At 36.8% G+C, this 13,838-nt stretch overlaps 1 protein-coding gene across 4 annotated transcripts in view; it reads left to right on the forward strand.

Annotated features, from left to right (window-relative positions):
• SRPK1 (SRSF protein kinase 1) overlaps positions 1–13,838 on the forward strand; it is a 92,229-nt gene that overhangs the window by 46,929 nt on the left and 31,462 nt on the right. For all 4 annotated transcript variants that reach the window (XM_060109281.1, XM_060109280.1, XM_060109284.1 and 1 more), the window contains 4 exons: positions 2,603–2,721; positions 4,136–4,244; positions 5,157–5,244; positions 6,319–6,406. In XM_060109281.1, coding sequence (XP_059965264.1) covers positions 2,603–2,721; positions 4,136–4,244; positions 5,157–5,244; positions 6,319–6,406 — 404 coding nt within the window. The remainder of the gene's footprint in view (positions 1–2,602; positions 2,722–4,135; positions 4,245–5,156; positions 5,245–6,318; positions 6,407–13,838) is intronic.

Here is a 13,838-nt window from a genome sequence, read left to right on the forward strand (position 1 = left end):
GAAGGTCCTTCAAAACAAAAAACAAACCAAAAAACACCTTCCAGGGAGAAAAACAAGCCCTATTTCAAAGCTCAGAAGGCATTGATGGACTTGTCAACAGCACCACTGAAAGCTAGAATGCAACAGAGCAATTTATTTTATACCCAGACTGGCAGTCAAGGATGAGGATAAAATAAAATAAAGATAGGAGAGATCTTAATAAATTTACCTCCCATGCACTCATTCTCCAGAAGTTACTGATAAATGTGCACTATGAAAATGGAGTAAATCAAGATAGAGGAAGACTGGGATTGAAGACACAGGACATCCAACACACACAGAGATGACAGAACATTTAAGACATGTATATACTTAAAATTGATAAATATAAATGAAGTGTATTTTTTAATGAAATTTGAAAGTTAAAAATAGGATTTTTTTCCCCCTTAGTTGATCAATTTCTCTTATTGATTTAGAATGAGACAGGATTTTCTTCTGTACCAGCCATGGTCAGGATAGAGACTTGTATTTTACATTGAGACCTGGAACTTATAATTCCTTTTTGAATCCTTGAACTGGGAATGATACTTAATAATGTTCGGTTTTATAACTAAAAACAACTTCACAAATACATATTCTTCCAAAAATGTTGCGAACCTTTAAAAAATAAATTTTTAACTTTACTACTCCCATGATACTTGTGGAATTGTAATATTCCAGCATTTTCATGTCTGTTTTTTGCTACTTATATTTCACTACTTTTCAAAAATTTCTCAATTGTAGTTATTAAAATGAAATTTTAATTGTAAAAGGCAACAAGTTTGAAATCAGAGAATTTGTTTTAGAAACATGTCTTAATCATAAATTTGGAAATGTTCATTCAGGCTCATTATTTCCACTTAGGAAAGTAAGCCAGGTAGTTCCATACTGAATAAATTTCCCAAAGACATGTTTTCACTGAGAATGAACATGTTGAATTATGCAGTTTTATAACTACTTTTGTGTCCTCTGGGGGACAAAAAAGTACCAAGAATTGAGGCAGGTTGGAATGGCCACCAGAAATCTAATAAATCTAGTAATGCTTGCCAAGGTATTTCTTATGTCTCAACAGCCCATGTAACTGATTCTGTTATTATAATTTTCTGTTAAATTGAATCTTTTGAAAAAACAATCTGATGAAACAGGTTTGAAAACACAAATAAAATACTGGAAAATGGGAATTAAAATTCCTTTTCCTACAACTACTGAAAAGAGTGCTGTGGACACTGTTTCTTTTGCTTAAAGCTTTACGAATCAGGCAGCTAATAAGTGTCAGAGCCTGAATGCAATTCCAAGTCTTTCTGCCTCCTGAACTACTACTCAGTCCTCAAAAATTTTGATACAGCTAATTGACGGCATGTAGAGAAAGGAATCAATTTGAAAGTGTTTAATACATTATAAAACGAGATAACATTTTTACCTGTTAAATAAGTTAAGTTTTCTGAACTTAGTAATACTTAAATACTGGAAGCCCATATGTAGCTGGAGATGTAATTCACTACAACCCTATCAGAAAAGTCATACTATGTAATAATCCTAAAAACTGTTCACAGCCACAGACTGGAAGGAAATAGTCCAAAGTGTTAATATGTTCAGAGTAGAGATCTAACAAAATAATTATTTTCCAAATTTCCTACATTTAACTTTTTTTTTTTTTTTGGCTGCAGTGGGTCTTCACTGCTGTGCGTAGGCTTCTCCTTGCGGTGGCTTCTTTTGTTGCAGAGCATGGGCTCTAGGCGCGTGGGCTTCAGTAGTTGTGGCACACAGCCTCAGTAGTTGTGGTACGTGGGCACTAGAGTGCACGGGCTTCAGTAGTTGTGGTGCGTGGGCTCAGTAGTTGTGGCATGTGGGCTCTAGGGTGCAGGCTTCAGTAGTTGTGGCGAACAGGCTCAGTTGCTTCGCGGCATGTGGGATCTTCCCAGACCAGGGATCGAACCCGTGTCCCCCGCATCGGCAGGCGGATTCTTAACCACTGCACCACCAGGGAAGTCCTAACATGTTATTTTTATAAATAGGGTAAATGTTTCTATCTTTATCTGGTAGTTTAACTTTAGGGAAATAATTCTAAATACAGAATAAAGATTATCTAAAAATACTCAACAACTTTATTTTTTAGTAGTGAAAAATTAGAAACAAATGTCCAGCTGAGCAGAATGTACCAGAGTAAATAGTGATACTTCTAAGGGAAATATGTAAGACTTAAGAGATTGTATAGGTATAAGGGGGAAAGTTTATAGTATAATAGGCAAAGCCGGATACAGATTTGTTTATAAAGCATGTGATTACCGATATATATTTTTATAAAAATACAGCAGATTACTGGAAGAAGGTCTGGTAGTTTCATCAGCAATTTTGTTTGGATATTGAGATTCAAGTAATTTTTCCCTTTGTACTTTTATATATTTTCCAGATTTTATTTAATCATGTACTGACTTTTTAAAAACTAATATTTTCCTAACATGAGGTAAAGTGATAGGTAATGTTTTCCTAGGCTGCCACTACATACATTCTGTTTGTAGTATCTGTTAATTGGTCCTGTTTTCTTCTGTCCATATGGAATGAACATGTTTGTATTATTTCTTAGATCTGAAACTCAGCACCGAGGCTCTGCTCCCCACTCTGAGAGTGACCTCCCAGAGCAGGAAGAGGAGATTCTGGGATCTGATGATGATGAGCAGGAAGATCCCAATGATTATTGTAAAGGTAAGATTTTCTGTGAGGAGATACTAAGTAAGATGTGATCCATGTATATGCAGTTTTTCATTTGAATATTTGGTCTGTCAGCGTAAACAGTATTGATGCTTTCTGCTTATTGCATCCTTTTCTCTAAGTATAGGAATTAGTATTTCCTTTTACTTTGACTTAATTAAAGCTTAGTTTAAATTAAATTTGTTTCTGCTCCTTAAAAATGATAGTGCAGGGCTTCCCTGGTGGCGCAGTGGTTGAGAGTCCACCTGCCGATGCAGGGGACACGGGTTCGTGCCCCGGCCCGGGAAGATCCCACATGCCGCGGAGCAGCGGGGCTCATGAGCCATGGCCGCTGAGCCTGAGTGTTCGGAGGTTGTGCTCCTCAATGGGAGAGGCTACAACAGTGAGAGGCCCGCGTACCGCAAAAAAAAAAAAAAAAATGATAGTGCATATTTACCTTAGAAAATTTCAGAAATATGTTAAACAAAAAGAAAACAAAAACCGTCTGTAATGCTGCCACCCAGAAGTAACCAGTGGTAAGATTTGGTATGTAGACTTTTGAAAAACACCTTTCACTATTCTTTTCTCAAAGTGATGATTGCTAAGATACATTAAACTGGAATTATAGATACTTAAACTGTGTCATACAGTTGCCTGTTACCTTTTCTGTTTCTATTATGAAACTTCCCAGGATTCTTGGGTAGGATCTTCTTTGTTTTTTTTTTGTTTTGTTTTTTTTTTTAGTTTCTGCTTTATAACAAAGTGAATCAGTCATACATATACATCTGTTCCCACATCCCTTCCCTCTTGCGTCTCCCCCCCTCCCTCCCTCCCTCCCACCCTCCCTATTTGGGTAGGATCTTATAACAGAATATCTCTTAATCACTGGGGAGAACCTGGTTCTTCTTCTCAGTAGGCAGAGATGCATGTTTAAATCCCTTGATTCCTGCCACTGTTGGCAGCCTTTTCAGGCCTTCCTGGTTTTTATGTTTTAGAAAAGCAATTTCTTTTTTTAAAGTTAAATAAATGGAATTCATTAATCTCTCTCCTAAAAAACATCCTGAGACTACAACTAGTCTCAAAATAGATTTATATGTTTAGATAAATCTTGGATTACTGAGGGGCAAGAACGTTGTGAAACATAACCTTATTTTTGTTTGAGGATGACTTATTTTTTTAAGTAATTATTGGTTGTTCCACAAAGCATCACTTGCTCACTCTAAATCATTACTCTTATTCTTTAAGATATTTTTTGTAACATGAGCTCAATAGTACTGTGTTGCTAACTTAACATTTTCTTTTGTTGAGTTGGTTGTGTTAGAAGAAACCATTTTTATTTGCTAAAAGGTGTATAGATGTTGAAAAACGTGTTGTGAGATACCTTTTCCTACTACTTAAGTGACTATTTCCCTCCCGTTGTTTCTTCCAGGAGGTTATCATCTTGTGAAAATCGGAGATCTATTCAATGGGAGATATCATGTGATCCGAAAGTTGGGCTGGGGACACTTTTCAACAGTGTGGTTATCATGGGATATTCAGTAAGTTTTAGTGATCCTGCAAGAGAATTAGGTGATTCCTAAATGTTTGTGTCTGATTTTCCACTTTTAGTCTAAGCTCTAGACTGATGTCTTGATAAGAATCTTATTACTGAGAATCTTTATGTTCTTGGGCAAATGACTTTCCTCGGATGAAGAGTCAGCTTAGAGGAGACACAAGATTGATTAAATTAGTATCAGTAAGGCGCTTGAAACTCCCAAATTCAAAACATTACAAATACCCAAAGAAAGTGTAGTATGTAAGTTCATAGTTTTTCTCATTGGAGTAGAGCTAAATTTTTGGATGATGCCCTAGACCAACCTTTGTGAAATTACCTATTTTTTTGTATTTTGTTTTGATAACAGACCTGTTCAGTGTAAAACTTCTCTACATAAAAATCACAGGCAATTAACGTTGGATGTTTACCTAAAAGTGTAGCATCTATCTTTGGTGAGACAGCAGTTGCTATCTGTGTGCTTAATTTTTTATCAGTTTTTCACCCAAGTATTTCTTCTGGCTTCTTAGAGGAAAGTATTATAGCTTTTAACCTTTTAGGTTTTGCTATACAGATATACAGAATACTTCTGATTTGGTGGAGCTTTCCCCCTTATTTATCCACACTTCATGGTTTTACTTGGATTCACGGAACATTCAGAAAGTAGATTTTAACTTAGAGGAAATGTTTGGTGACTGACATTACCCAGGAACAGATTTTCTTCTTCTCATAAGTTATATTTGGCCAGTTAGTGCTATTAAGAGGTACAGGTGATCCCATAGTAGTAGTTCGTGTTTGAGTACAGGGAAATATGAAATCAATGTTTGTACTTCTGTCGCTGTCTCCCAGTTATAGTTAAATCTTAGCTTCCTAACATAAAGATAGAGCATTTAGTCTTAATTGCCTGTTTGTTTCTTAGGGGGAAGAAGTTTGTGGCAATGAAAGTAGTTAAAAGTGCTGAACATTATACGGAAACAGCGCTTGATGAAATCCGGTTGCTGAAATCAGTAAGTATTAGATTGTATTTGTGAGCTGCAAAGCATTATAAATAAATAAAGTTTTATTCAGTTAAGATACGCCAAGTGTATACTCTTTGGCATGGCTCATTTTTACTGTAAAGTTCTAGTATCCTTAAAGAGGTAGAGGAAGACAGTATTTACACATCCTGTGTATGTGGTAGGGAACTGGTGGAATATGCTGTGATGGGAATTCTCCCTACATATACAATGGAAAATAACCTTGCAAATAAACAGAAATGTTTACTGAGTATGTTTTATGTGCCAGATAGCACAAAGAATGTTTTTCTTTCCTGCTATAGTTAAAAAAAGTTGTGTGAATAAATATATAATATCTATTTTGTTTTAAAATCTTATACAAATATATAAAAATAAGCACTATATTTTTACTAATTCCCTTTATTACCTGGAAACTTAGGTAAATATTATCAAAAACTTATTTTCAGTTTTGTTACAAATTAGTAAATGTCAGTGTAGTAGAAGGAGCTTAAACTCAGAGTTAGAAAACATGAGTTTTAGGGCCAGCTCTATCCAAATATATCCTTCAACTCATCTTTTTATTTCTTCTGAGCCTTAGGTTTTTCATTTGTAAAGTGAGGAAGCTAGACCAGGAGAGCTCCAAGGAAGTACTTTTCGAAGTGCCAGTCTGTGATAAGATAAGGAGGTCATGCCCAAAGTAAATCAGTGTACTGCTTCCTTCCCTCAGAAAGTTTTTCTATGAAAAAAAATGAAGGCTGAATAAACAGTATGGTTAGTGCTATGGTTGACTGCATCCTGCAAAAGCTCCTGAATTCCTCCTGGTCTGGTAACTAGCAGTTAATTTGGGAGTAGCAAGATGGTATAATTAAACAATAGTCTTTGTTGATTGTGTTTTCTTTTGTGAACTGCTTATATTAAGTTCTTTGTTTGAACTATTAAAATTTTATGTTTGTCTCATAGATTTGTATGAGCTCTTTCTTGGAGTAATCCTTTGTTCTATTTGCTGCAGGTATCCCCTCCCCCACCACCATTTGGTTTATTTCTATGGTTTCCCTTTTGCTAAGCATTGTTTCTTCCCTATTATAGGTTCGCAATTCAGATCCTAATGATCCAAATAGAGAAATGGTTGTTCAACTACTAGATGACTTTAAAATATCAGGAGTTAATGGAACACGTATCCTTTTTAAAACCTATTTGAAAACAAATCATGAAATAACTTTATCCCAAAGAAAGAAACAAGATTTGTACAGGTAGCACTGGTCTCTTCTCTCAAAACAAACTGTAATCAAATTACTTTATTTTATTGTAAACTTTTGAACACAGATATGAATCGGGTCTCTCTTCATATGTTGTGATTTTTTAGGCTATTGGTTTTACACTTTTTTCCTTTTTTCAGGCAAATTAAAACCAAACCCAAAAGAAACTTTTTAAGAAAAGAACCTTGTACTAGTAAGTAGCTTCTATGATTTTTATCAATTAGCGCAGAAATTTTAATGGAGTTAATGAGAAATACTGGGTAAAGGACTTCCCTGGTGATCCAGTGGTTAAGAATCTGCCTGCCAATGTAGGGGACATGGGTTCGATCCCTGGTCCAGGAAGATCCGCAGAGCAACTAAACCCATGCGCCACAACTACTGAGCCCTTGCTCTAAAGCCTGCGAGCTGCAACTGCTGAAGCCCGTGCACTCTAGGGCCCGTGCTCCACAACAAGAGAAGCCACCGCAGTGAGAAGCCCCTGCACCTCAACGAAGAGTAGCCCCACCTCACCGCAACTAGAGAAAGCCCACACGCAGCAATGAAGACCCAGTGCAGCCAAAAATAAATAAATTAATTAAAATTTCAAAAAAAGAAATACTGGGTAAACAAGAATTTTATCTCAGTATTTAAGAGGCTGTACATGTATGCTTAAAATCTAAACAGGTGTAATTGTTCACATTCTGTCATAATGGAAAAACTGACTTGTTTTATGTTTTGATCCGGAATTTTAGAATTTTAAAGTTGGAAGGAATGTTAGCTATTTTTTCCCCCACAGGTTAATATCAGAGTGACATGCACGGAAGTAATTGAAAGGTTGTTGCAACAGCTATGCTTGTAAAGGCCTATCACATTTTTCAGAATGAAAGATGAAGAAGAATCTCACTTGGATTGGAGAGTCTGAAACCTGTTTATAAACTATTTTAAAATGTATAAGAAAAGACACTGCATATATCATTCTACTTTCCCTGCATGTTTAGCTTCTCTTAGCGCACATTTTTAATTGCCAGTGATGATCTTTTTTTAAGGAGATGGGCTACATAGGTCCCATCTCTAATCATGTGGACTATGGTTAGAGATTTGAACAGAGAAGCAAGGAGAGAGGATGAAAAAGGAGAGAGAACAGGTGATAACATAAAGATTTTATCTATCATTCTGAAGTTAGTTTTCAGTTACTTCCTTGGAGAAATATAAATCAAATCCCCCCCCTTCCCCAAATCTCTAAGGAAAGTGGTACAAGAAGCATTCCATATGAATCATCATTTTACGTCTGTTGTGGTCATTTCATAGATGACTTACTCTGTGTGTGTGTGGTATGCATGTTTTCAAAGAATTGAGAGGAAGGCTAACCATGAAATAAAACCATACAGGATGTCATGATGGCCGTTAGGGTCTGTTTCCCTATTTCTTGATCTTGTAATGTTTCTCACTGTGCCACATTTTCCTATTAATTTGGGAATATTATAGTAAAACTGTAGAAGTATTCTAAATAGTCTCCTCAGTAATGCTGAGTACCTTTATTTGACCCTAAGCAAGAAGACTTTGTTTTTAACTATTGAAATATCTTATTAGATTTGAATTTCAAGCTCTAAGATATTTTCCAGACATTACCAGATGGGTTCTCTGTAGTTTCTATCCACTGAGTTCCTATTTTATTCATTTCTCCCTTTATCCTTAGCCATTTCTCTTTGCCCTTCCTCCTACTTGTCTCCCAGCTTTCTTGGCTATTGCATTATTTGCTGCTTCTAGAGATTAGAAAGGATAAAACGCAGAGCACTGAGTTAAGGTTTAATGGATTATGTCATTCTCCTGCCCCTCGTCTCTTTTCACAACACAGGTATACCTGCATGGAGCTATATATCTGTATTTTTCATTGTATCTGAGCATACTGCTTTTTCTCTGGAGCACTGTCCTTTCTCATATTGAAGTATCACAGGACTCTGAACTAGGAAGTTAATACAGACTTCAGTATAAATGGGTTCATTCTACTTCCATGAGTGGTGAGGGGAGAAGAGTGATTAAGGGACAGCTGATCTTTATATAATACTGACATTAGGGGGCTTCCCTCGTGGCGCAGTGGTTGAGAGTCCGCCTGCCGATGCAGGGGACACGGGTTCGTGCCCTGGTCCGGGAAGATCCCACATGCCGCGGAGCGGCTGGGCCCGTGAGCCATGGCCGCTGGGCCTGTGCGTCCAGAGCCTGTGCTCCGCAATGGGAGAGGCCACAACAGTGAGAGGCCCGCGTACAGCAAAAAAAAAAAAAAAAAAATACTGACATTAGTAAGTGTCTTTTTTTTTTTTCCTTTACCCATCTCCCACAAAATTTTTTTTCACAGATTCTTTTGATATTTTACCCAGTTCTTCTTGTTTTTTAAGCTACTGAATGTTTGGTCATTTTTAGATCACTGCTTACAAATTAAAATAACATTGTCAAATTGTAATCTCTCAACAAATGAAAGTTAATATTAAAGCTAGGAACATGAAAATAACTTAAAAATTCTGTTTTCTGGTTTGTTTAATCAATCTGCATTCTAAAATACCTTATTTTGATACATTTCCTATATACAGAAGTAGAATAGTTTGATGAATCCTCATAGATCATTCCCATTTCAGAAGTTATCAACTCACAATCAGTCTTGTTTTGTCTGTATCTCCTGATAATTTTGTGACCAATCTTAAAGATATTTTTTCATCCGTAATTATTTTAGAATGTATCTCCAAAAGACAAAGACTTAAAACATAACCCCAACACAGTTATTATTCCTAAAAAATTGGGGACGAGTTTCTTAAGTCCTTTTTTCTAGTCAGTGTTTAAGTCTCTCCAAATGTCTCATACTTTTTTTTTCTTTTAGTTTTTTTATTCTTAACTTCAGTCAGGAGCCACAAGGTTTTTGACAGTTCCTTTATGATTTGGCACATCAAAATGTTCCAGGCTCATTTTGTGCATTTCCTGTCCCAAACCTGGGGTCAGCCATTTCTTTAAAAAGCCTTAATTCCTGTGAGTGGGAAATGGGGAACAGAATCTAGGCACTAGGTATATACTTTGCTACTGGGTTGATTATTGCCATCACTTTTATGATTTCTTGATCCATTGCAAAGAGCAAATACCTTCATTCCCTTCCCCTCCTTCCTTTTTCTGGGTCACTTGAAGTTGCCCCTGCAGCTTACTTTTGTGGGTAGGTGGGTTTATTTGTTCGTTTGTATTACTTTTTCTTTGTGTATTTCATTTTGGATAGTTTTTATTGCTGTACCTTCGAGTTCACTAATCTCATTCTGCAGTGCTTAATCTGCCATTTATCCCATCCCCCTGGATGGGATTTTTCTGCTTTTCATCTCAGAAGTTCAATTTGGGTCTCTTTTTTTTTCTTCCAGCCTTATTGAGGTATAATTCACATACAGCAGTGTATAAGTATAAGGAATACAGCATAATGATTTGACTTGCATACATCATTAAATGATTATCACACAATAATTCATCTCATAAAATAACAAAATTAAATAGAAAAAAAAAATTTTCTTTGTGGTGAGAACTCTTAGACTACTCCCAATAACTTACATATATAACATATAGCACTGTTAATTATATTTATTGTATTGTACATTATATCCCTAGTACTTATCTTATAACTGGAAATTTATACCTTTTGACTGCCTTCATCCAGTTTCCCCTCCCCTAACCACCACCTCTGGTAACCACAGATTTGATCTTTTTCTTTTGAGGTTTTTTTGTGTGTTTTTTTGTTTTTGGTTTTTTTTGCGGTATGCGGGCTTCTCACTGTTGTGGCCTCTCCCGTTGTGGAGCACAGGCTCCGGACGCGCAGGCTCAGCGGCCATGGCTCACAGGCCTAGCTGCTCCATGGCATGTGGGATCTTCCCAGACCGGAGCACGAACCCGTGTCCCCTGCATCGGCAGGCGGACTCTCAACCACTGCGCTACCAGGGAAGCCCCTGTTTATTTTTGAAGTATAACTGACCTATAACACTATGTTAGTTCTGGTGCACAATGTGGTGATTTGATATTTCTATACATTTCAAAATGATCACTGTGATAAGTCTACTTAATTTATGTTACCATACAAAGATATTACATAGTTATTGACTATATTCCCCAAATTGTACATTTCACACCCATGACTCACTTATTTTGCAACTGGAGTTTTATACTACTTAATCTCTTTCAGCTATCTCTTTCCTCCTCCACCTTCCTCTCCTCTGGCAACCACCTGTTTGTTCTCTGTATCTGTAACTTTGTTATGTTTGTTCATTTGTTTTGTCTTTTATATTCCACATTATTAAGTGAAATCGTACAGTTTTGTCCTTCTCTGTCTCACTCATCTCACCATCCATGTCACAAATGGCGAGGTTTCATTCTTTTTTATGGCTGAGTCACATTCCATTAATATATACATACCACATCATCTTTGCATCTCTCTTTTTTTCTATATATATCTTCTGTATCTCTTTTCAACATATGGAATACTGCTATAACTATTTAATTTCCTTGTCTGCTAATTCTAACATCTGGGTCAGTTCTGGGTCAATTTCAAATGATTGATTTATTACTGTATCTAATTTTCAGATACATTTTACTGCACCTTTGTTGCCTGGTAGTCTTTGAGACACTGTGATTTTTACCTTGTTGGCTCCTGGATATGTTGTATAGCTATAAATCTTGAGCTTTGTTCTGGGATGCAGTTGTTACTTGGAAGCACTTTGATCCTTTTCAGATTTTACTTTTATGATTTGTTAGTTGACTCCAGAGCAGTGTTCAGTCTAGGGCTAATCATTCCTTCTACTGAGGCAAGGTCTTCTGAATAATCTACCCAATGCCCCATGACTATGAATTTTTCTAGTTTTTTTCTTAATTGAGATATAATTGACATATAACATTGTATTAGTTTTGGGTGTACAACATAATGATTTGATGGATGTATACATTGCAAAATGATTACCATAGTAAGTTTAGTTAACATCCATCACCACACATACTTAGTTTTTTTCTTGTGATGAGAACTTTAAGATTTACTGTCTTAGCAACTCTCAACTACACAATATAGTATTATTAACAATAGTCACTATGCTGTACATTACACACCCAGGACTTACTCATCTTTATTTATTTATTTTTTTAAATTCATTCATTTATTTATTTTTGGCAAGGCGGATTCTTAACCACTGTGCCCCCAGAGAAGTCCCAGACTTAATTCATCTTATAACTGGAAGTTTGTACCTTCTGACCACCGTCACCCATTTCCCCCACCCCCCACCTTTGGCAACCACTAGTCTGTTTTCTGTATCTATGAGTTTGTTGTTTTGTTTTGTTTTTAGATTCCACATATAAGTGAGATCATACAGTATTTGTCTTCCTCTGTTTTATTTCACTTAGCATAACACCCTCAAGGTCCATCCATGTTACCATAAATGGCAAGATTTCTTTCTTCATATGGCTAAATAATATTCCATTGTGTATGTAGACCATATTTTCTTTATCCATTCATCCATCAGTGGACGCTAGGGTTGCTTCCATGTCTTGGCTGTTGTAAATAATGCTGCAGTGAACATGAGGGTGCACATCTCTTTAAGTTAGTGATTTTGTTTTCTTCGGATAAATACCCAAAAGTGGAATTGCTGGAATGTATGGTAGTTCTCTTTTTAGTTTTTTTGAGGAACCTCCATACTGTTTTCCATAGTGGCTGTACCAGTTTACATTCCCACCAACAGTGCACAAGGGCTCCTTTTTCTCCACATCCTCACAAACACTTGTTATCACTTGTCTTTTTTTTTTTTTTTTTTTTTGCGGTACGCAGGCCTCTCACTGTTGTGGCCTCTCCCATTGCGGAGCACAGGCTCCGGACGCGCAGGCTCAGCGGCCATGGCTCACGGGCCCAGCCGCTCCGCGGCATGTGGGATCTTCCCAGACCGGGGCACGAACCCGTGTCCCCTGCATCGGCAGGCAGACTCTCAACCACTGCGCCACCAGGGAAGCCCCACTTGTCTTTTTTATATAATAGCCATTCTAACAGCTGTGAGGTGGTATCTCACTGTGGTTTTGATTTGCATTTCCCTGATGATTAGTGATGTTGAACACCTTTTCATGTACCTGTTGGCCATCTTTATGTCTTCTCTGGAAAAATATGTGTTCAGATTCTTTGTTCATTTTTTAATCAGATTGGGTTTTTCCCCCCTATTGATTTATATGAGTTCTTTATATATTTTTGATATTAACCCCTTATCAGATCTTTGATTTGCAAATATTTTTCCCATTCCATAGGTTGCCTTTTCATTTTCATTTTGTTTCCTTTGCTCTGCAGAAGATTTTTAGTTTGATGTAGTCCACTTCTTCATTTTTGCTTTTGTTGACTTTGTTTTTGGTGTCAGATCCAAAATATCATCGCCAAGACCAATGTCAGGGAGCATCCACCTGTATTTTCTTCTAGGAGTTTATGGTGTCAGGTCTTATGTTCAAGTCTTTAATCCATTTTGAGTTGATTTTGGGGTCTAGTGTAAGATAATGGTCCAGTTTCATTCTTTTGCATGTAGCTGTTCAGTTTTCCCCCCATGATTCATTGAAATTACTGTCCCCATTGTAAGTTCTTGGCTCCTTCCTTTGTTGTAAATTAATTGACCATATATGTGTGGATTTATTTCTGGCCTATGACTGAATTTTTCTAGTCCTTTTGATGAAAGCAGATACTGTTGGAGCCCTGTGAGAATGCTGGGCACTATTCCCTCTAATCCTTTCAGATGATTTTTTTCCCCTCTAGTAGTTTCCTCATATACCTATGCTGATTACTACTCTACTGAATACTTGAGGGGGATCCCTTTTTAGATCTCCAGGGTTCTCTTTCTCTGCAGTTCTCTCCTCGCTAGTATTGTTCTGTGAACCATAGCTGCTGCCTTGATCTCCCAGGACTCTCAGCTCCGTCTGTTTAACTCAAGGGGTTTGCTTGGAGAGTCTCAAGACAGTAAGAAGACAGTGATCTCTCAGGGAGGTCTTCTTTGTCCAGGGTCTTTAAGTCTGTTGTTTTATGTATTTTGTCTGATTTTGTTGTCGCTTAAAGCAAGAGGGTTAAGCCAGTCCCTGTTACTCGATCTTGACTGAAGCAGAAGTTCCTAGATGTTTGTTTAACTCTAAGAAATTACCAACCAGTTTTCCAAAGTGGTTGTACCATTTTATACTTATGTTAGCATAATATGGGAGTTCTAATTGCTCCATATGCTCATCTACATTTGGTCATGTTAGTCTTTTTATTTTAGTTATTCTGTTGAGTTTGAAATAGTATCGTCCTGTAATTTTGATTTGTATTTTCTGAGGTAGTCATGTCCCGTTTTTAATCTCCTTTAATTAAGAACG

This window comes from Mesoplodon densirostris, chromosome 10, assembly GCF_025265405.1.
Source record: "Mesoplodon densirostris isolate mMesDen1 chromosome 10, mMesDen1 primary haplotype, whole genome shotgun sequence".
NCBI lineage: Eukaryota > Metazoa > Chordata > Mammalia > Artiodactyla > Ziphiidae > Mesoplodon > Mesoplodon densirostris.